General features: G+C 33.7%; 1 protein-coding gene across 6 annotated transcripts in view; it reads left to right on the forward strand.

Moving 5' to 3' along the window:
* The window catches only part of LOC105300614 (vacuolar protein sorting-associated protein 13B-like), a 361,156-nt gene that overhangs the window by 333,468 nt on the left and 4,629 nt on the right, over positions 1-23,059 (forward strand). For all 6 annotated transcript variants that reach the window (XM_023538219.1, XM_023538222.1, XM_023538221.1 and 3 more), the window contains one exon: positions 6,738-6,938. In XM_023538219.1, coding sequence (XP_023393987.1) covers positions 6,738-6,938 — 201 coding nt within the window. The remainder of the gene's footprint in view (positions 1-6,737; positions 6,939-23,059) is intronic.

Here is a 23,059-nt window from a genome sequence, read left to right on the forward strand (position 1 = left end):
AAAACAAAAAACGTGAAGACATACCATTACATACCTGTTAGATTGGCTAAAATAAAGAAAGACAGTATTGTGAACCAACTAGAACTCTGTATACTGTTGGTAGGAATGTAAATATAACAACTTCGGAAAGAACTTGAAAATTTTTGCAAAAGGACTACGTATACCTACCATACAACTCAGCCATTCCTCCCTAATATTTCCTCAGAGAAACAAAAATATATGTATTTAGCAGCTTTATTTTTGTAGCCAAAAACTGAGCACACCCCAAAAGTTTATCAGTAGATAAATAATTGAACAAATTATGGCCTATCCCTACAATGTAATACTACTCAGCCATAAAAAGACGGACTTCTTGATAGAATGCAACATCATGGATAATATCTTAATCTTTATGCTAAGTGAAGGAAGCCAGACTCAAAAGAGTACTTACTATATAATTCCATTTATGTAAAATGTTAGAATATGCAAACTATTGCATTGTGACAGAAAGGAGGTTTCTTGTTGTCTGCAGGCAGGGCTGGGAGCGTGAAGGAGAGAGCGATAAGAAGGATGGATTAAAGAGGGATCTGAAGAAACTTTTGGAGATAATAGAAACAAAAATTTTATTTACAGTTTATATTTAATAGAATCTCAATCACTATATGATCAACACTAACTGCTACTTGGAGTTGTCTCCCAGAGATCTTATGTTTTAGGGACTTTGAAAGTTCATTATAGCCTTGGGAGAATTGTTCTATTCCACATATTCTGGTTATCCATAGCCATCCCAGCTAAAAATAAATTCTGTTACATTATTGTTTTAGCCTGGAACTCTACTGTTACTATTCTTTAAAAATGTTTTCTTTTACTTTGAAATATTAGTATTGTGATTTGTATGTAATCGTATTAAATGTAATACTGTGGCTCTAAAGTAGAGCTTTGGGATATCTACTTTAGATATCCACCTTGTTTGGAACAAAGCTCAGGTTTTGTTGTTTAAATATAAACCAGTTCTAAGCAAAGGTATCACATAGATAAAGCTTATGTTAGGCCTGGTATTTTCTTGTTAGGTCTGCTCCCTCCTTTTGTCCCTTCTTCCCATCACCTCATTCCCAGGGCCTCCTTGCTGCTGCTCCCCAAGTGCCAAAGGCCCTTTTATTTTTTTGAGAATTAAACCAGAGCTGAATGAACCTCATGCCCTGAGAACCTCTTTTCACTTAAAATGTAATAATTCTTGAATATTCACTTAATTCCCCTTTATCATCTTGCTAAGTCCTCATAAACCAACTTCTATTAAATTGTTACCAGCTATGATAGCCAAAGTCGAGTACAAGATTGTTGAGAAGTTTAAATGAGATACTTATGAAAATATTTTGTAAATTCTGAAATGCTAAATGAATGCCATTTTGTTAGTTTAGATTGATTCTGGTGTAAAACATGAGAACCTCTTCATAAATTTGTTTGAATATCCCTGTTGGAATGTAGCCCTATTCTTGAAAGACTACGAAGCCACAAAACATAATAGCACTTTGAAGAATCAGAGTGTACTCGAAGATTTGATAGGGAGTTAATACTCTTTTACATCTTTGTGTGCCTATTAACCCAAATTTTAATGATAAAGCGTGAGACTCCAAATAAACCTCTTTCTTGTGAGTGGTTGCTTTAGCATATGCTTCCAAGACTCTCCTCTGGATTCTGTCAGAATTACAAAGGATGACTTGACTTTTTTTTTTTTTTTACCAAGTGAATTCAGCAAGTAGTTATCGAGTACTACATATAAGCCAGGAATGAAGGAAACAAAGATGAATAAGATAAACACACGAAAAAGTCCATGCCTACACACATAATCCAAGTGTTGAAAGCCACAGATAAAAAGCAAATCTTGAAAATATCATGAGAAAAATGACGCATTACATGCAAGAGAACCAAGATTTGATTTTTAGTTTACTTCTCATAGGAAACTATAAAGAGTAACATCTTTAATTGTGAAAAATTTAAAAAGTCTGAATGTAGAATTCTAAATGAAAATATATAACATTTATGAATGAAGATTAAATACATTTTCACATAAAAGAATCTATCACCAGTAGAACTGCACTACAAGAAATGCTAAAGGAAGTCCTTCATGCTGAAGGGAAATGAAACCAGATTTTGAGCATCTTTTCAAATGTTTTTTGGCCATTGTGTTTGCTTTTTTGTGACTTGACAATTCATGTTGTTTATATTAATTTGTGTTTTCCTGATTACTAATAAGGTTGAGCAGTTTTTTAATGTTTATTGGCCAGTGAATTTGCCGTTTTATGAATTGATAATTCATATCATTTACCCAATTTTTCTTTTAAAATTCTTAGCAATTTGAAGAGCTTTCCTTATACTCTATAAATACAAACCCTGTATCTGTAATGTAGTTATTCGCCTTTAAACTTTATGATATTTTATGCCAAAAATGTTTAATCTTTCTTAGTGAAATCATACATATATGTCTCTCTTTATTTTCTGGGTGTCCTACCTTATAAAAAAAGTATCGTGGGCCCCTAAAATACCAACATCCACATGCATATACAATCCTAAAATTTCTTGTACTGTTTTTATTTTTTATTTTGAGATTAGTGATTCAAAATAAACCTCTTTCTCTAGAGTGATTGCTAATCCATCTGTTTTTGTTTTTATGTTTTTGTGAAGAACTGTACTTCTTGTCTTTTTTTTATGCCACGGACTTCTTTGAGAATATGATAAAAGCTATGAGCCTTTTCCCAGAACAGTATAAATACCCAACAATAGCCTTTGCATATATTATCAGAAACTCTGTGGACTTTTGATTATAATCAGTACATAAGCTTCCTGATTCCTTTTTAGGGAAATCATTCCTACTTAAATACGTACCACTTTATCCATTAGAGTGATATCATAAGTGTTGACCCTTGTACATTAATTAATTTGTTTCATTATTGCTCAGATATAGAAGCCTCAAGTAGTTTGTATACATTAAAATATAGTGCCAGCTCTATATGTAGGGCAGGCCCAGAGAAAATTCCTTGTCATATCAGACATTGTTTCAGGTTTCAATATTAACTATAGAGACCTAAAGTACTATTTATGTTCCTAGAACTCATTGCCATTCGAGGGCCTTAGACACTATAAATATTTAACCTGGTTGAATATTCAGAGTATTTTTTTTTTCTGAATATTAATGGAAGGGCAATGATATCCATTAACCCTTTCCTTCATCTTAGTCGGTTTACCAAAGTTACCTGATTCCCTTAATGTCTTTAGACACTATTCTTTTAGATATTAAAAGTTGTGTTCATTCCATTGTATATATATCCAAAATTAAATGAGCTTGCAGAATCCTCTCTTTAATATAATAAAATTTCAATTTTCCCTTAGCAAACGAATTGATATATTTTGTCTTTCTATAAGGCATTTCCAGGAAAAAAACTACCTTTGCATTCTGGTGTTTTAAATGTGGAACTAGAGCAAAAATGGGTCTTATGCTCCTTTTCCTATACATTTATTCATAGTTTTATTGCATAGTTTTTGTTTTCACTAAGACAGTGGAATTTGGCATTACTGTCTAATAACATAAGCATTGAATTTAGACAAAACTGGATTAGTCTAAATCCACTCTTTTTTAATTTCTCTGAGCCCCTGATTTTCATTATTATCTTTTAAACAAAATTAGATAAAGGTAAGTATAATGAGTAAGTGTAATGCTCTGAATGAAAAGGGATGTTTTTTTGGCAAAAACCTTTTTTGTGAAGCTGAGTTTTAATGATTAATAACAATCCACATGCGAAATGAATCTAAATTAGTTTCCACTTAGAACTCTGCACTGTTCAAAACAAATCAGTAATTGCTTATTGAAATTCCATTCTGCTTTGGTTTCCGTTGATGTTGTGTATCCATGGTTTTTCTTCTTTTTCTCTACCTTAATGACAACTCTTCTATCAGACTGTGTACTCATACGCTATGAGAAAAGTCCTTTCTCCATAACTGATTAGGACTTTTCATAGCCCCTACATCATACTTTGATCTCTTGGCTTTTGCTCTTGCTATTCTTATGACTAGAATGGCTTTTTGCACCCACCTAAATCTTGTATGCCCTACAGGAATGTAACTCCTTCAGGCTTTTCTTAGCCTCTCTAGTCCAAGTCTCTTAAGTCTTATTTCTGATTTATCATAGACTAAGTGAGAAAATGTATAGGAAATTAATTTTTAAACAAAATATTACATTTTGATATTTATTCAATATTTGATACTCAAGATATTATTGATGTTCAGTTACTTTCATACATAACCCATATAAAGCTGCCTTACATAGTGCTCATTTTTAGAGATTTAAAAAATTTTTATTGGCATATACTTAAATATAATAAACTGTGATGTTTAACTTATCTAATTTAATAGTTTGACATATGTACACCCATGCAACTATCCCTATAATCAAGATAATGTGTACATCCACCATGCTGAGAAGTTTCTTTGTGCTCTTTTGTAGTCAGTCCTCCTTTTCAGTCTCTGCCCATTCCAAGGCAACCACTGCTTCTGTCATTATAGAGTATTTTTCATTTGCTAAGATTCTATATAAATGGAATCACAGTTGTAGTCTGTCTATTTGTTCCCTCTCCCTTCCTTCCCTACCCCCGCCCCCCCCCGTTGATTTTAGTCAGCATAATTATTTTGGATTAATCCATGTTTTGGCATGAATACATAGTTTTGTTTTGTTTTTTAATCGCTGGATATCATTCTGTTATATGGATATACTACAAAGTTCATCCACTTATTGATGAACATTTGAAATAACTTTTTTCAGTTTTAGACTGAAAAAATAAAACTGCTATGAACATTTGTATCCAGGTCTTTGTGTAGACATAGACTTTTATTTTCTTGGAGAAATGAGTGAAATGGCTGAGTCATATTATAATGTCTTTTTCAGAAACTGCCAAACAGTATTCTAAAATTTGCATTCCCATCAATAGCAAATGAAAGTTTCAGTTGCTCTGCCTCTTTGCCAGTCCTTGGTATGGTTAGGCTTTTTAATTTTAGACATTTTAATAGGTGGGTAGTGGTAGCTCATTGTGGCTTTAATTAGCATAGTTTTCAGTACATTTAAAAGAGTAATAGTTGAACATTTATTGCCTTCAAATTTTTTGCCTTATTTTTTTAAACCTCTTAATTTGGAAACAGTCTGAATTTTCTGACAGCAACTCTCTTCTTTAAAAAATAAAAAAAACATTTAAACTTTGTCAGTGTTTGCTTGGCACGTTAAATACACAGTGCACTTGGTGACATTTATATACAATTATTTAATGGTAACAGCTTAAAGAAAATCAGAAAGAATGACAATAAAGCAGCATCAATCCATAAGTAAATAAACCTTATGACCTTAGAAGTATATAGAACCTATTTTCATTGCTTTATGCTTTCATTTGTCAGTTCTGTTTAAGAAAAAGTAAAATAATTGCTTTTAAAAATTTGATTTGCAAAAAATTGTTTCTTTTTAGAGAGAACTTATGATTATGAATGACAAAAGAATTTGAACTAAAAGTTTTCTAAGGTTTTATGATAAAATCTCTAGCCATTAGTTTATTACTATTTTTTTTTAACAAAAAGAGCTATAACCTTAGATTCGAAACCTCATCACACAAAAAGCAGGATAAAACTGTAACCCAGTACTGTTTTATATCAAATAAGGATTGACAACAGTATTTTTATGCATCTGTTCTGCCCACATAAGAAGCCAGCTTTATCATCTGGATGTGTCCTGGGGCTGAAACTTTTTATAAATATGAGAATTTTGCTTTTTTTTTTTTTTTTTAACGGCAAGCAGAATATGGTATCCATCTGTGGATTTGCTTATATATTGTGTTTGCATTTTTTTCCCTGGGCTTGTTTTATACAGTATATGGCACCGTGTTGTCATACAAATTCCATGATTAATGCTTATTTATGAAATCTTGTGTAAATATCTTAGAACTTAATCAAACAATGTGCAAGTTAAACATTTTTTCTTTGAATATTGGAATGACAAATCCGAGGGGAATAGTAGGTTGGACGGTTTATGTTCTTTATAGAAGTCTCATATATAATATTTTCCTTTTACTATTCTGTTATATCATTTTTTTTTCACTTTATTTTGCTGGGTAAGAAATCCAATTTCAAATAAATTCCTTAGAGAAACAATTTAAATGTGGAAATCATTCACAAATAAAAATGGTAATTTTACATATCACTAAATAATTGCATTTATATATTTGATTTCTAATTTTGATTCTGACCTCAGTTTAAGAAGCATTTCTTTGAGTTTGTTCTATTCATGTATTAAAAGAAATCTACTGTCCCATAATAACCTGTTATATTAACATTATTGTAACAATAGTATTATTTTCCTATAAAAATGCTTAATTAATTGCTATAAAATTGTTAATACATGGCAAATTTCACATGTGAATAAATTCATTAGATCTTTTTATAATCAAATTATCATAAAATGCTTAATTGTAAATTTTTACATGAATTTGTTCTCTGTATCTTTCATCAGAATCGTAGTGCCATAAAGTATTCATGATAATTTATAATTATATATTGTAGATTATAGATGGTCATGTAATATCATGATCAGTGATACATTGATTTTTGTTTTATACTTGTTTATACTTGTTCCCTGGACTTGTTTTAATTTTCTCACATTTAGTATTTTAGTCCATTATGACTAGAAATTAAAAGACTTGTTTTCCTTTTTTTTTCCTTCTGCTCAGGTGCAGCTCTTATATGAGTTAACTGATATCATGAATAAAGTCTGGAATAAAATTCAAAAGAGAGGCAACCTCAGTCCTTCAGCCTGTCCAGAGACCATGGCAGGGCCTGTTCCTAGTTCTCCAGTTAGAAGTAGTGTAGGCACAGCTCCTCCAGATACCAGCACATGCAGCCCATCTGCTGACATTGGAACTACTACTGAGGTAAGTGTTTCTGAAAAATTCTGTTACCAAGTGAAGGGTGATACGTACCACAGAGTTCCATATTGGGATTGAGAGTGAAGATGATCTCACCTCTGTGGAAGCTGCAGATTCATAAGGCTCCTGAGGAGTTGTGGTAGCAGTAGCTGTATATTTACTCTTCTTTTTATGTCTAAGTGTTTTAATCACTTTCAGTAGTTCAGGACAGTGGGGGTTCTCTGAAATGGTAAGAAGTGAGACACAGTAAAGGTATGTTTCATCAAAAGTGTGGAAACTTAGAAACTGAGTGAAAAAGAGGCTCATGCTGCCCTTTTCCCTACCTTCTCTGCCTCTGCATTGTTTTTGAATCAGGGTATTATTGTTATCTTTATATTAGTGGTTTCAGCCCTGTCAGACTTAAAGTCCTTTTCTTCTTTCTGATTATAAAAGCTGTTCTTTTCATTTTTAACACCCTAACATAACCCAACATGCCAGTGCCCTTTTTTGAAAGCAAATATTTTATAATGCTTCCTTTAGTATCCTGAAGTGAAAATAAAAATAATATAACCCACATATACATGTAATTTCAAAAATATGTAATATTTTAAATAAAATATAGAGGATAAAATGAAACTAAAGTACAGTAATATTTTAATATATAAATACTCAGGCATGCCTACATTAGAAGACATAATGAAGTAGCCAGGTACATATAATTACTGTGAATGTGACTGATACAGATAGACTTGTGCAGATTATATTAAATAACACAAGTGGTATTGTTGGTGGCATGATATTCTGAAATAGTGGCACTTTGTAAAGTTTCAGACAAAGCAGAGTTTGGTCTTTTGTTTCAACCACTGCATTTCTGGGACTCTTAGTATATAATAAAGTCATACAGAAATGCCAAAAACTATGTTTAGGTTTAAAACAGGTTCAGTTTTATGCCCAAATATTATAAACAGCATTTTCACCTACGTAAGTGTCTGTGAGATAGTCTTCATTTTTCAGAACTGTCCTATTTATCATAGGACTTTTTGATTTTCTAACTCCTAACCCTTAAGTTGAGTAGTGACACCCAGTCATTGAGTCAACCAAAAACACCCTAATACATTTCCAAAACACCTGCAAGAGGGCTGAAATTTTAGCTCTAAGGAATACTGTAATAGATAGTGGTAGAAATTATGTTTTTGTTTTTGCATTGGCAAAAGACAGAATGGGAAAAAGACTCAAATAAAGGGATGTTAACTTCTTTTTTTCTTACAAATGAGTAAAGGCAAACAAACTCAGTTAAAAGGGCATTTTTTTTTACTTGCTTTGAGGCTTTAACACGTGGTAAATCTATTTGACCCCTGCACAAGTAAATTCTTTATCCCTGTTCATTCCAAATCTTAAGAAACACAATGATCCAAGTAATGGGATTACTCCAGCACCCCCAAGTGAGGTATAGGTAGAGAATCTAGAAGTGTGTCCTTACAAAGTCAGTGGGGCATATCTCTTCTAGGGTGAAAGCAGTGAATTCTTTCTTGGAGATTCCTAATGTTGATAGAATACAAAAGTTCCTGCACTGAAGAAAACGATATACCTTTATTGAATGCAGTAGTTTCCAAACTTATTTAACCAAAGACACTTTTGCCATAGTCTACTTATTATCATTGCATAGAATATACTTCGTGAAATACTTTGGTAGAGTATTCAAAGTTTGAGGTGATAAATTGCTAGACAAGAATAGTACAAATGAAACTGATCAATGAAGTTAAATTTTAGAAATAGTTCAGTGGCAGAAAGAGTGTTCCATTAAACACTTGTTTGCCAAATACTGTATTCACTGGCATGTGGATGGTTACCTATTTCAGGAGTGGTCTTTAGGAAAGAAATGTTTAAAGAACACTGCAAGTCCAGAAAACACAGTGCTCACGTGGAATGATCACACCTGTTAATCATATGTCTAGGGATTGCCATTCACACAAAGTCCAGTATTAACGGTGCTGTCTAGGATTGTGCAGCGAGCAGCTTACACATGATAGTGCTAATATGAGATGTAATAGAGATGAACATGCCCTGCAATTACAGAGGAATGATCAACAGATTCATTCTGTGGGATCTGTGGGTATTTTGTAGAGGAAGTGACATTTGAGATGGATCTTAAAAAATGACTACGAGATTAGTAATAATTTTGTTTTAGTGTATAATAAATATAATAGACTTGAAGAATGGTGTCTCCAGTAGCCAAAGTGAGGAAGAAAGGGAGAGATCAATAAAAGGAAATATTTTCTTGATCACTTGAAAAAAAATTCTGACTTTATTAATAAGTTTCTTAAATTACTGCAATTAATTAAAAATATTGAGAGTTTTTTCTTGGGTTATAAAGATAAATAATGAAAATGTTCCTAGTGGATTTGTTAGTTTTGTGTTAGATATGGATTTACTCTGATCTGTGTGAAAAAGATCTGAAAGTGAAAGAATCTTAATGTAACAGATTTGACACCAGAGAACTCCACGAAGGGCGGAAGTCCAAAAGAGGACCCTGACCCAGAGTTCCGGTGACCAGGTTCTTGTCTCATGCCAGAAGAAAAAATTCAAGGGCAAGACGAACAACATCAAACAGGAATGCACAAGGTTTATTAAAGTGAAAGAAAGTATGCACTTGAGAGAGAAGTGTGGGCAAACCCAGAGAGCGAGTCTCATGAGGATGTCTGGATTATGGGTTTTTGTTTTCCTTGCGAACTGGTCCCAGAGATGTAGTACTGATGTAGCCTTATTGTCTCCACCTAGTGGGCAGGGAGCTTGGTTTTTCACTTTTAATTATTTGGTGTTTCCAAAACTGTTATGCTGTCAGGTGCATGATGGGAGCCATAGTATTTGCAGTGCATATAACGTTATAATGATGCTATAATTAGCCAAAGGTCAGGTCTCAGCCAGAGATGGCATCTAAGCTGGAAAGCACTTGTTTTGCTTATCTCTTTTTGCCTGAGCTAAAATAAGGAGAGAGTTGAATGAATACCTGCAGGAGCTAACACAAGGCTTGAACAAAAGACAAGGAAAAGTCTAGTGCCTTATATTAGACAGGAGGGGAGGTCTCAAGGCTGTCTATCCTGCCTCTTGTTTTGGCTCATTTCTCCCTTCAGGAGCTAAAACAGGAAGAGGGCTGAACAAAAGAAAAAGCAAGAATTCCACTGCCTTATCCTGGAGAGGAGGGGTTGTCTCTATTCTATCTATCTTGCCTCAGGTTCATTTATTAATATTCAGCAAAGACTATGTAAAGCATCTCATTGAAGGTAGCACAGAGTTATGGGGAGAAAGTGGCAAATATTTTCAAAATGTACCCTCTTTTCTTGTACTTTGTGTGGTCAGGTCAAGAGGTGAGTGATTACGAGTAGTCCAGTATGGATTTGAAACCCACAATCATTCAAGAAGCTTATTCCCTGAGACATATCTTAAAATAAGTTAGCTTATTTGCTTTCCATAAAATCTTTGTGAAGACCGTTACGATATGATTATTAATGTTAAGGCTTTGATCTCACTTAACTTTATACCTTTAAGAAGGTATTCATGTATTGAATATTTCATGTTTCTCTTCTTGCTCTCAAGAGAACATTTATGTGAAGAATAATTATATATATATTTAATTATGTATGGATTGGAGGTTAAAGTTACCTCTTTGAGATTTAGCCAGCAAATGATGACATCAGAAAATATTGTTTTCTCCTGTGTGTATGAATGCTTCATCTGTGACTCAGTCTGTGGTTGTTTAATTCATTCAGAATTCATAATTTGTGCCCAAGCTTTCATTTCACATATCCCTTTGTTTATACTGTTCCTAGAACTTTGTGTAATGACCTTTCTAATTTTCATTCCTTTTATTTTGAGTTCTAACATGGTAGGTTATGTTACTGTGATCTTTTTAGAAATACTTTTGTAATTTTGATTAATTTGCTTATATATTTAAATGTGTTACTGAATGGAAATAAAACCTTGTTCTCTCACTGGAGAAGATGCTTAATGAATGGTGCTAGGGAGAACAATAGGGGCAAGTATATTACATATATTTTGTTTTAATTCATTCAAAAGCGTGCATGCCTTTTTGGACATTTGTATTCCTATAAAGCTCTAGCATCCCTTTACTCTTCTTAATAATTATGTCCTAATAATCTTTTGATTGTAAGAATACATTTTATGAGCAACACTATCATGTAAGTAACAGAACTATCTGCATACAGATTTAAATATGCAGTATATATTTTGTGGTTAGTTATAGTGGTGTTTCTCTACTGCTCTCATGACATTGGCATATATAGAAAATGATATTTGTGTATGGAGTAATCAGAAAAAGCTTTAAGTCATTGAAAGCTGCAGTCGCCCCAGGCCTCTCCCAAAGACTCTGAGGGCCAGGAGTGTATCCATGTCTCAGCATAATTGTGACATCCGTGGTGTCTCCGAACACTGGTTACAAAGCTCAGATTTATAGTACTTCTCTGATAAATATATTCTTAATATTTTTATTATTGCCGCAGTCACAGAGTATTGATGAGTTAAATAAAATTGTTATATTGAAATTGTTTTATAACTATATCCCCCTTCATTATAATAAAATAGTATTATAACAGCATAGGGCTACTGTGGTATATGATTTAATTAGGGTGGCAGACTGTTCTTCATGCAGGCAGGGCTAAGAAGAAAATGAAAAGTTAAATTGAAATGAAATCATTATTTAACCCCTAATAGATTTTAGAAAATCCATTAATAAGTTACATAGGGCATAGTCACCTACTCAGTTCCTCAGTTCTGAGTAAATACCAGTGTTGCCCATCTCATTTTCTCTCTCTATGTCTTTGAACCACTTTGTTCCCTCAGCCCCCCTTTTCTACTCTCATTAGCTCTCTGTTTACTTTCTAGGTCATTTCCTCAATTCTCTTTTTTCTAGTTTACTAAAACTCCCATTAGCTACTTCTTATCCCTTGGTTTCAGTTAGTGGGTGATACAAGCAGTTTAGCTAAGAAAGAGAGGCTGGCGATTTTCTTTCTTGTTCCTTCCCCTCTTTGTTGCCATAGTTAGAAAGTATCCATGATACTTCTTCAGTCTGGAGAAGCCTCAAATAGATTGTCTCTTTTGCTGAAGAAGCAGCTCTTTTTGGCTCTAGGCTTTATGCAAAGGGCTCTTTAAATCAGGCTTTGAGCCCCATCTCCAGGGCCTAAATAAATGTTAAAATGCTATTATTGCTCAACCCCTAAACCCTTATCTGAGTTTGACACTTGCATTTACCACCACAGACTCAGTTCCCACTCATTTCTCTGACTTTTCCTTTTCATTACAGACACCTTGAGATTTTCCTTTATTTATTTCAAGTTTGGCTATTGTATTAGTCATTAAAAAAAAAACAACAGCATTCTTAAATGGGGCAGTTCTAGGAGAGTTTAATAAAAGGATAAAGGTGTTGACTGGTGAGGGAAACCACAGGAGATAGTACAGTACCTGGGGCTAGTAACACTGGAATGTTGTTGATACCAACAGGCTTAAAGGCAGAGAGGGAGAGGTTATCAGAACAGGGAATAAATTCCCTGACTTAATTCTCATCCTTCATCTCTGTTTCCTACCACTGTTTCTCATTAGCTGAAACCAACTTCAGAAACCAGAAGGCAAGAGTATTGGTACATAGTGTTCATATATAGGTTTCCCTCCCAGGCACAGAAAGTGGTAAAGGGTAGAGAGTAGATCTAGGCTAAAGCAAAGACACAGAGCACTTTCATGTATTAAAACAATTTTTTAAAAATATTTTTTCCAAAATTCCTGTGCTTTTGTAGTGGAAAAGAAAAATGTTCATTTCAGCTTAGTCTGCCATGTAGCTTGAATTAAAATTTCTTTAACATCATTGAGTACTAAGAGCTGGTCTTTTGACTCTTGGTTTTTCTTTCTCTGCTTTATGCATATCGTATTAGGTTCTCAATACCATTGATTAACTGTTTTTTGCTGATTTTTTTGTGATAAGATACAAGTACTTAAAATTTGCCGTTTTCACCATTTTTAAAAGTCCGATTCAGTGGCATTTAAGTATATTCACAGTGTCATGTGACCATAACCACTGTCTCTTTCTAGAACCTTTTCATCATTTCAAACTAAAACTCAGTACTTGTTGAATAATGACTTTTCATCCTTCCCATTCTCTCTTCCCTGTTGCTGGTAACCTCTATTGTATTTTCTGTCTCTATGAATTTGCCTATTTTGGGTACCTTGTATTAGAGGAATCATACAGTATTTGCCTTTTTGTGTCTAGTTTATTTCACTTCGTATAATGTTTCTAAAGCTCATCCATGTAGTGGCATATATCAGAATTTCATTCCTTTCTATGGCTGAGTAATATTTCATTGTATGTATATAGTATATTTTGTTTATCCATTGATTTGTTAATTTCTACCTTTTGGCTATATTAATAATGCTGCTGTGAACATTGATGTAGAAGGGTTGATTGACTTTTAATGAAATAAATTTGCCCAGAAGTAATTATACGCATCTTATATGACTTCTATCTGACAAATCATTTCAAAACTAATGTAATACTAGAAATGCTATTTTAATTTTTCTTTACCTGTTGAAAGGTGTTGACAACTGAGGTATTTGGTATAAAAACTAGGGGGTGGAATAAATAAAGTGAATCCAGAATCTTTTTTTTTTCTTTTTAATTAATTAATTTTTTTTTTTTATGGTGACATTGGTTAACAAAATCTGGTAGGTTTCAGCAGTATAGCATATATGTATCTTTACATTGTGTGTTCACATCCATAGTTAGATTTCTTTCTGTCTTTAAAGATAACTTTATTCAGTACTGATGTTTTGACTTTGAAGAGCACATTTCTGTCATTTTAATGTGATTTGCTTAGTACTAGCATAGATTGGTCTAGAATTAGAGTGACACTTAATATTATCCCCTAATGTGTTCAAACATATTTCTAAAATTTGGCAGAGAACTTGGGTACCAAAGGGAAAAAAGGGGAAATTAGAGTAGCGTGTTTAGTTTCTATAGTAACCTTTCAAACAGAAAAATAGAATGTTAGTAATTTATTTTCTCTAAGGTGTATTTTTTTCCTCCTGGAGAAAACTAGCTAAATTGTATCAGCTACTTCCCCACTTCTTGTCATAAACTCTCTCTTTTGTCAGCCCTAAGAATCACTTTCCTCTGACTTTGGTTTAATAATTTTGCAGTGCGACAAACTAGCAAAGATGTTTCTCCTAATTCCATCAATTTATAGCTATATTATGGTAAGGAATTATTGGCGAGATCATTTAGACCAGCATCCTCATTTTAGGTACTAGAAAATTGAAGCACAGCAAATCGAAGTTTCACACAAAATAAAGACTATGCTAACTTATCTTAGCGTGATTCTAAGTTAATGGAATTTATGGAAAAGACTTGCAATCAGACAACTTAAGTTTTTTCTCTGCAACTTATGATCATATTACTTAACCTCTGTGCCATAACTTCATCATCTGTAAAAATAGGAATAATATTAATATCCATCTTAACATGTTAGTACAAATGTTAATTATGTACAATTTGTCCATATACCCTATGAACATGGTATATCCCCCTATTTATGTATTCTTTAATTCAGTAAGATTTTAGTTTTTTTTTTTTTTTTGGAGTCTTGCCCCTTTTGTAATAGATGTAGTCTTTGATATTTAATGTTTTTTTATTCAACTGAGATGATTATATACTGATTTTTTTCTCCTTTATTCTTTTAACATGGCTAATTACATTGGTTGATTCAAATATTAAGCTGATTTTGCATTTCTAGAACAAACCTAATTTAGTTGTACGAAATCTTGCCAGTTTGTGTTTGTTAATTTTTTATTTAGGATTTTGTTATCTCTAGTCATGGGTAATACTAGCCTTAACCTTTTCTTTCTCATAATATCTTTGTCATATTTTGGTATCAAGATGATATTGTCTTCATAAAATGAGATGCGAAGTCTTCCCTCTTGTTTAATCTCTGGAAAATTTTGTGAATTTTGAATTTTATGAATTTTGTGTGATAATTCTCATAGTCACCATATATTCCCATGATAATCAACAAGATAATCCTAACTGAAAAGGCACTTTGGTATAACATATATCTCATCCAAAGTGGAGGCTCTTAGTGTCTGTGTTTTTGGATATATAAGAAGTTTTAACTTAGAAGATTTAGAAAAGAGGGAGAACAAATGGTAAGGATTGGACACTAATTTAATTAATATAAAGGCAATACAGAAAAGTATCTTGATCCTATTCTAAGCTCGAACACTGATATTGCTATATTCCTAGAAAATTAATTTATACTACTCATTGACAAAATAAAACTTAAGGATAAAATAAAAAATCGAATCCCACTCCAGTGGCACAATCTATATCAAAACTAATAAACACATTTATAGATGCTATAAAATCATATAGGTATGATTTTATGTCACAGTTAACTTTTTTATGTCATTTTTTGTTGTGGTAAAATATATCTAACATAAAATTACCATTTTAACCATTTTTTAAGTGTACCATTATATCTTATTGATTGCATTCACAATGTTGTGTAATCATAACCATCATCCATCTCCAAAACTTATTCATGTTTCTCAACTGAAATTCTGTGGCTATTCTCCCCCCGCCCCCCAGCACCTGGCATTCCTAGGCGGTCTTCCATCCAAGTACTAACCAAGCCCGACCCTGCTTAGCTTCTGAGATCAGACAAGATCGGGCACGTTCAGGGAAAGGCTGTAGACCTCAACTGAAACTCTGTACCCATTAAAGAGTAATTCCCCATCTTAATATTGTCTTCTGATCCATGAATTTGGGACATCTTCCCATCTATTTGTATATTATGTAATTTCTTTTAGCAATATTTTGTGTTTTTTTCAGCATATAAGTCTTTCACCTCTTTGGTTAAGTTTATTCCTAAGTGTTTCATTCTTTTTGATGCTATTGTAAATGGAGTTGTTAATTTTTTTCATTGTTCACTGTTAGTAGTAGAAACACAACTAATTTTTTCATGGGGATTTTGTAGCCTGAAACTTTGCTGAATTTGTTTATTAGTTCTTAGTTTGTGAGTGATGTCTTTGGGATTTTTTACTTATAAGGTCATGTCCTCTGCAAACAGACATAATTTTACTTCTTTTCTGATTTGAATACTTTCTATTTCTTTTTCTTGCCTATTTGCTCTGGCTAGGATTTTCAGTACAATGATGAATAAATATTCCACTTAATTTTTAAAAAGGTAGGCATTTTTAAGTTGAACATAATTTCTCTTTTGACAATAATTTTGGTTTGAAGGGAAACTAGCATTGTTCCTGCTCTAATAAATTTTGTACATATAACAAGAGATGAAAAATTGACCCTCTTTTGCCTTTTCTATTTCCATATTTGTACTTTTTATGATGTTTTCCATTTTTAAAAAAGTGTTAAGTCAAACATTATAAGTTAAATGTAAAACAATTGAGACTGAGAGGCTTCAATTGGCGCAGAAGAAAAGGTGTCAAATTATTATATTGTTTCAGTGCTATCCTGGATGTGGAATGTAAACTTTCTATAAACATCCATCACCAATTATCCTTGTTATCGGAGGATAACCCTAATTTAAGCAACTAGTGCAGTGCTTGGTACAGAGTAGATTTTACACATATTGTTTTTTTTGAATATATAGATGTTAAATGATTTGGGAATATCAACTCATGTTGTACCTGCCAGCCCCCGATAGACACACAGATCACCAGAAACCAGTGAGTTATAGGAAACACACTCTATATCCGGCCAGCTCGGTCTGCCAGGGGTACGCAGACCCCTAATTAAGCAGCCCCAAAATGTAGAGGTACAGAGTTTTTAAGCCCTAAACCCCATTCCTCATTCTGTCTGAATACAAAAGTCTTTTTTCTTCTATTTACTAACTGTCAACTCACAGGTCGGTTGTGCAAGTAGGGGTACAGAAGCAGAAAGCTTATTGTTAGAATATTATGTTCCCATGGGTGATAGCCTATGTTCCCATGGGCGATAGCCAAGCAGTAATTTTCCAGCCAGCACACTCATTATGATTAAATTAAATCTGATTTATTATAGTACAGGGCATGGAGATGTATATATTTATTAAGTCATTTTGTTAGTGGGACTTTATCTATGAGGTTCTTACATGCTGGTGATGACCTGTTACCCCCAAGAGATTTTATGTGTTTGCTTAACCGAGGGACTCTAGGTTCTATCGTCACCACCCTGGAACCTCTTTACTGTTAATTTTATAGCTAGAAGTATTTTGAAACATTTTGGCAGTGTGAAATCAAGTCCCCAAACCAATACGTAGCTCAGGGTTGTGTTTTAAAAGTCTCAAGGTTAACTATCCCTCCTGCCCCAGCATTTAGACTAAGATAAATACTGCTTTTATCTTGGGCTTATTCTGTTTTCCTAATTTCTTAAATTGAATACTTAGCTAAGTAATGTTGAGCTTTTTTAAAACAATTTATTTCATCTTTATTGAAATATAATAGACAATTGATTGCTTGTATTCACATTGTACAATTCAATGAGTTTTTTTTCAATCATAGTTGACATACAATAATATACCAGTTTCAGTTGTATACTACATAACTCACAAAGTGATCACCCCACTAAATCTAGTACTTCTCTTCCCCATTACATATTTATTACAACATTATTAACCATCTTCCCCATGCTACACTCTACATTTCCATGTCTATTCTGCAACTATTTGTACCTCTTAATCTCTTTGCCTGTTTTTGTCCCCCAAGCCCCCTCTCATCTAGTATCCCACTAAATATTCTCTGTATCTATGAGTTTGTCTGCTTTTATTGTTGTTGTTGTTGATTTTGTTCTTTAGATTCGACATGTACGCGGAATCATGTGGTATTTGTCTTTCTCTATCCGACCTATTTCATTCAACACAGTACCCTCTAGGTCCACCAAGGCAGTATCTTGTTCCATCTCCTTTTAGTCTGTGTGTGCCTTTTCATCTGAACTGAGTCTCTTGTAGGCAACATATGTAGGGATCTTGTTTTCTTATCCTTTCAGCCACTCTATCTTTTGGTTGGAGCACTTAATTCTTTTCTATCTGAGGTACTTGTTGATAGGAATGTAGTTATTACCCTTCTTTATTCCTGTTTTTAATACATGTTTTTTCTTCTTAAAGAAGTCCCTCCACCATTTCCTGGAATACCGGCTTGGTGATAAATTCTTTTAGCTTATTTTTTTCTGGGAAGATCTTTATCTGTCCTTCAACTCTAAATGATAGCTTTGCTGGATAAAGGATTCTTGGTTGTAGATCCTAGGGTTTGGTTTCGTCACATCAAATATTTCATACCAAGCCCCTCTGTCCTATATAGATTCTTTTGAGAAATCAGCTGCCAGTCTTATGTGTGCTCCTTGTAGGTAACTGCTTTTCTCTTACTCCTTTTTAAGATTCTCTCTTTGTATTTAAACTTCGGCATTTTAATCATGATGTATCTTGGTGTGGGCCTCTTTGGATTCCCGGTTTTGGGGACTCTCTGAGCTTCCTGGGGTTTTATGTCTATTTCTTTCACCAAGTTAGGAAAGTTTTCCATCATTATTTCTTCAATACCTCTTCAACATCTTGTTTTCCTTCAGGTACCCCTATGACATGGATATTTTGACCTTTAATAGTGTCCCATATGCTCCTTAAGTTATTATTATCCTCTTGGCTTCTTTTTTCTTGCCATTCTGATTGAGTGTCCTTGTCTTTCTTATCCTCTAAATGGGTCATTTGATCCTCTTCTTTATTCACTTTGTTTATTCCATTTAATATACTTCTCATCTCAGATAATGTGTTCTTCATTTCAGACTGGTTCCCTTTTATAATTTCCATTTTCATTTTTATATTTTTTATCTCTTTGTTGAAGTTCTCACTGAATTTATCTACACTTCCCAAAAGTTCATTGAGCATCTTTATAACCAGTATTTTGAAGTCTGCATCTGTTAGATTGCGTAACTCCATTATTTCTGAATCTCTGTTCTGTTCTCCCATACAGTTTCTGCTTCTTTGGCTTCCCATTTTGGCTGCCTTTCTGTGTCTGTTTCTATGTACTAAGCAAAGCTCTTAAGTCTCCCGGTCTTATTAATGTGGATTTGTGAAGTAGGTGTCCAGTGGCACAGTCCTGAGAGGGGTTTAGCTGCAGGCCGAATTTAGCCCCAGCTTGTTCCCCTCCAGGCACAGTCTTGTTAAGATTCAGCAAGCAATCCACAGATGCTGTGCTTATAGTTGCCCCAAAAGGCCACACCAAAAACCGAAGCCAGCTGCTTCCAGTGTGAGTCTAGGCGCTGGTCAGCCAGGAGCACCTGACTCGCTGACAATACACCTGAAAGTGGCTTGAGTGGGTCTGTGAGGTGGGGAAGGCGGAGTTTCAGGGAATCCTCTGGGCAGAGCGACCCCTGTTATCCAGTTTGATGAGGTCTCAGCTATGGCTGCACAGAGTCCGAGCACTGGGGGTGGGGAGGGTTCTACAGAGGAACATAGGGTACCGCCCACACTTCTGTACAGAGTGTGTCTCACCTCAGCCCTCACTCCAACAACTCACTGTCCCACTGTAAGTCCCTGGTGCCCCTTGCACAGCCAGATCGGCACTAGTGCTCAGAACGAGTAAGTTCATCAGTGGGAAAGTCCCTCATGGAGGTGGCCCCTTTAAGAGGCTTCTGCCGCTGCCACTGTCGCAGCCTCCATCCCACTCAGCCGCTAGGGACTGGGCAGCCTCGTGTCCTCGCCTTGTCCTACCTTCTGCCGTTGCAGGGTGATTTCTTAGATTTCTCCCTAGTTATAGGGCTTGTTCCTCTAGATCCCAGGTGATTTTTCCTTGCTGTTTGCTCCTTGTTTCTGTCACGACTTTGATTTGGTTGCCAGAAGGATGAACAGAGCCTCTATCATCTATGCCATTTTTTTCCCCTTGAGCTTTTTTTTTTTTTTTTAAAGATCTAAGATAGTCCTTTGATTTAGGCATGACTATGTATATGCATGTAATACAAAAGGTGGCCTGGGAAATTTAGGCTATCACTGGATTGCTACTCCCCAGAGGCAATTCTGTAATAAATGAAAGGGAGAGTAGAAATTTTGATATAATTGTTATCATTGTAGTTGTTATCATGGAGCACTTTAATTGTTATTATTCTAATTGTTATGATAGACCCAGAAGTAAATAATACTTTACCTGTACACTCAAAAAATATGCCCCATTGTATTTCAGCTAGTTAAGGTTGTCAAAAATTTGTGTTCAAGCAGATGTTCCAGAAAATGAAGTATTATACAATTATGTTTATTAAAATTTTTATGCCATTATGCTTACAGGACAGCCCAACAATAAAAACTATCTCTAAAAGCTCACACATTTTGATAATTTGCTTTCTCAACAAGTAAGCAAAGCAAACATACGTACACATACCCAAATACATGCACATTCACATACTTCTTTTAGAGGGTAAATTCATAAACCGAATTTACCGAATGTCCTTTGGAAACTTCTGATTACAAAACGATATTATGAACCTCTGGATTTTCGGTAGTTTTCATAAACGTGATCTAGAATGGACAGTTATTTTGGATGGCTATATTGTGTTGATGAAATTAAATCCTTCCAACTTAGTTGTGGTTTTAGGCGAATTGTTCAGTGTTTTTTCATTTTTGCTTTCTTGTATATATGAATAATGTCTTTAATATGCCATCTTCATTCACAACATTGGTATAAGAAATAATCTTAAAGCTTTATAAAAACCTGAAATGCTGAATGAATTCTAAAATATTGATTTACAACTCAATCTAAAGAATGAATTGCCAGATTAACCTCCACTGTGTGGAAGCTTAGGTTCATGGCAAAATTTGACTTACATTCTTTATTGATTCAGGAATTAAAATTTCTTTTAGCATCCCAGTCCTCAAAAAATCTAATGTAAAGTAGTTCATTTCTTAGTGTCTAGTAGTTGTTTTAAATGCATTTATTTTCAGTTAAATTAAAAGGAAATAATGGGGGGCAGGTACAAAATGAATGAAGGTGGTCAAAAGGTACAAACTTACAGGTATAAATAAGTCATGGGGATGTAATGTACAGCATGGTGACTGTAGTTGACAATACTGTGTTATATATTTGAAAGTTGCTGAGAGTAGATCTTAAAAGTTCTCATCACAAGAAAACAGTAATTTGTAACTGGTGATGGATGTTAACTAGATTTATTGATGGCATATCACCATATATACATATATGGAGCCATTATGTTGTATATCTGACACTAATATATTATATGTCAATTATATATCAGTTTTAAAAAGTGAATATTGATCCGAGAAGTTGTTTGACATCAACCTCTATAGCACAACTGTTTTCAAATTTTTTTGTTATTCAAATGCAGTTAACCTATGTGGTAATGCACTTCAAATTATTATTCCAGACAATCCTTTAGAGAGTAAATTTAGGTTGAACGTTTTACTCAATTGTTGTTTTAAGAATGCTTCATGATAATTTTAAATCTTCTACTGAATATAGACTTATTTCACTTAATATTTATCTTTAACGTTTAGTGAGAAACTTTTATGCGAAGTTTGGAAATCTTTTTAGGTTATCATTTAGCTTATCATCTAATCAATTGATTAGCTATTGAAAGAACAGAGATTTTAAAGAATATTAAATAAATGAAGGTTACTGTTTAGTCTTGACATACCAATCAACAAAGTATTTTCTTTGTAATACTTTTCCTATTTCTAAATAATCATATCAGAAAATCTCTCTAGTTTCTCAATTATTGGCTTACTTTTTTTTAAAAAACCCAAATAGTTTTATTGTATAAATATAATCTGTTAATCTGAGGTCACCTAACATTTGTTGTGCTTATTTATATCAATTACATATCTGGGGACCACATATCTGGGGACCACTTTGAAATTGCAGTTTTGAATTTTTTAATGAATACTTGTATTAATTTAAAAAGTTGATTAAGATATTAAAACATTTACTATTTTAAGTATTGTTTTTCTTGCTGAGCTGGGTCAAACTATTATTTAAAATGGTTTCGACTGTAAAGAATTTACTATGAATGAGTCTAATTTTAAAAGGTACACTCTTAACAGTTGTTTGTATTAAGTAGAAAAGAAGTATTTGTTTATATGATCCTTGGATGATTTATACTTTAAACTATGAGTAATTCTTTTTATGTTAACATGTTGATAGGGAGCACCATACTTTTCAGTGAATATAGTACTAGCTTTCTGAATATACATCTGGGTGATGTAGAGGAGGAAATATGAGTGAGAGACTTAAGTACTGAGCTTAAAAACAGTTAATCATTTTTCCCACCCTTACATTGAAATAGTGAGAGCAAGGTAGTGGAAACCACAGCGGGCCACTTGTTACTGTTAACTTAAGTACAAACAGTGGTGGAAGTGTTTAGCCCTTTGGGAAGTTTCGTGATTGAACAAGAACGCTGGAGTTATTTTGATAAGGGAGAATAGCAATGTGGCCAAAACTATATTCATCCCTGAGCTCTGAAGCAAGCCAAGGATGAAGGGCTGAAGTGTTTGCTCTTCCAGATGAACAAAGATAAATTCAGCTAGGAAAATAAACTCAGTATTTTGGTCAATTTGCAACAAAATGGTGAAAGAATTAAACTGTATATTTTAGAACTTGGCATAAAGAGGTGTGGGAAAATAGTTCAGCATCTCCAATTCTGGCTCAATTTTTGCTTTAGAATTGGCAATAGAGCAGAAAATTAATGTATAAACATATTTAACAATACCAAACCAAACGTTGTAAATCCAAAATGAAAACTAAAACTGCATGAGGAAGGAGAGCAAAACTTTTTCCCAGAAGTGCTTACTGATTAAATTTGAAGCCACAGTTTTCTTAGCATTTCTACTGAATATACCTACTAGCGTTAAGAATCAAGGTCTCATTGATTTGAGATGCTGTTTTCTCAGCAGTTTCCATTCTTGTAATTATAATATTCTTCTGTTTGAGGAAGAATTAATTTATGAATGCTTCTGCTCTAAGAACCTATCCTGAAAGAAAAGCATAATGGTTACATTATATTGTCTTTTATTGAATTTGACTTTGTAAAATGCATGCTTTTCTGGGATTCACCTGTACTTTTTCTTAGATGTTGTGTTAACTTTAGATAGCTAACGCAA

Source organism: Pteropus vampyrus, unplaced genomic scaffold (genome assembly GCF_000151845.1).
Source record: "Pteropus vampyrus isolate Shadow unplaced genomic scaffold, Pvam_2.0 Scaffold215, whole genome shotgun sequence".
In the NCBI taxonomy this organism is placed as follows: Eukaryota; Metazoa; Chordata; class Mammalia; order Chiroptera; family Pteropodidae; genus Pteropus; species Pteropus vampyrus.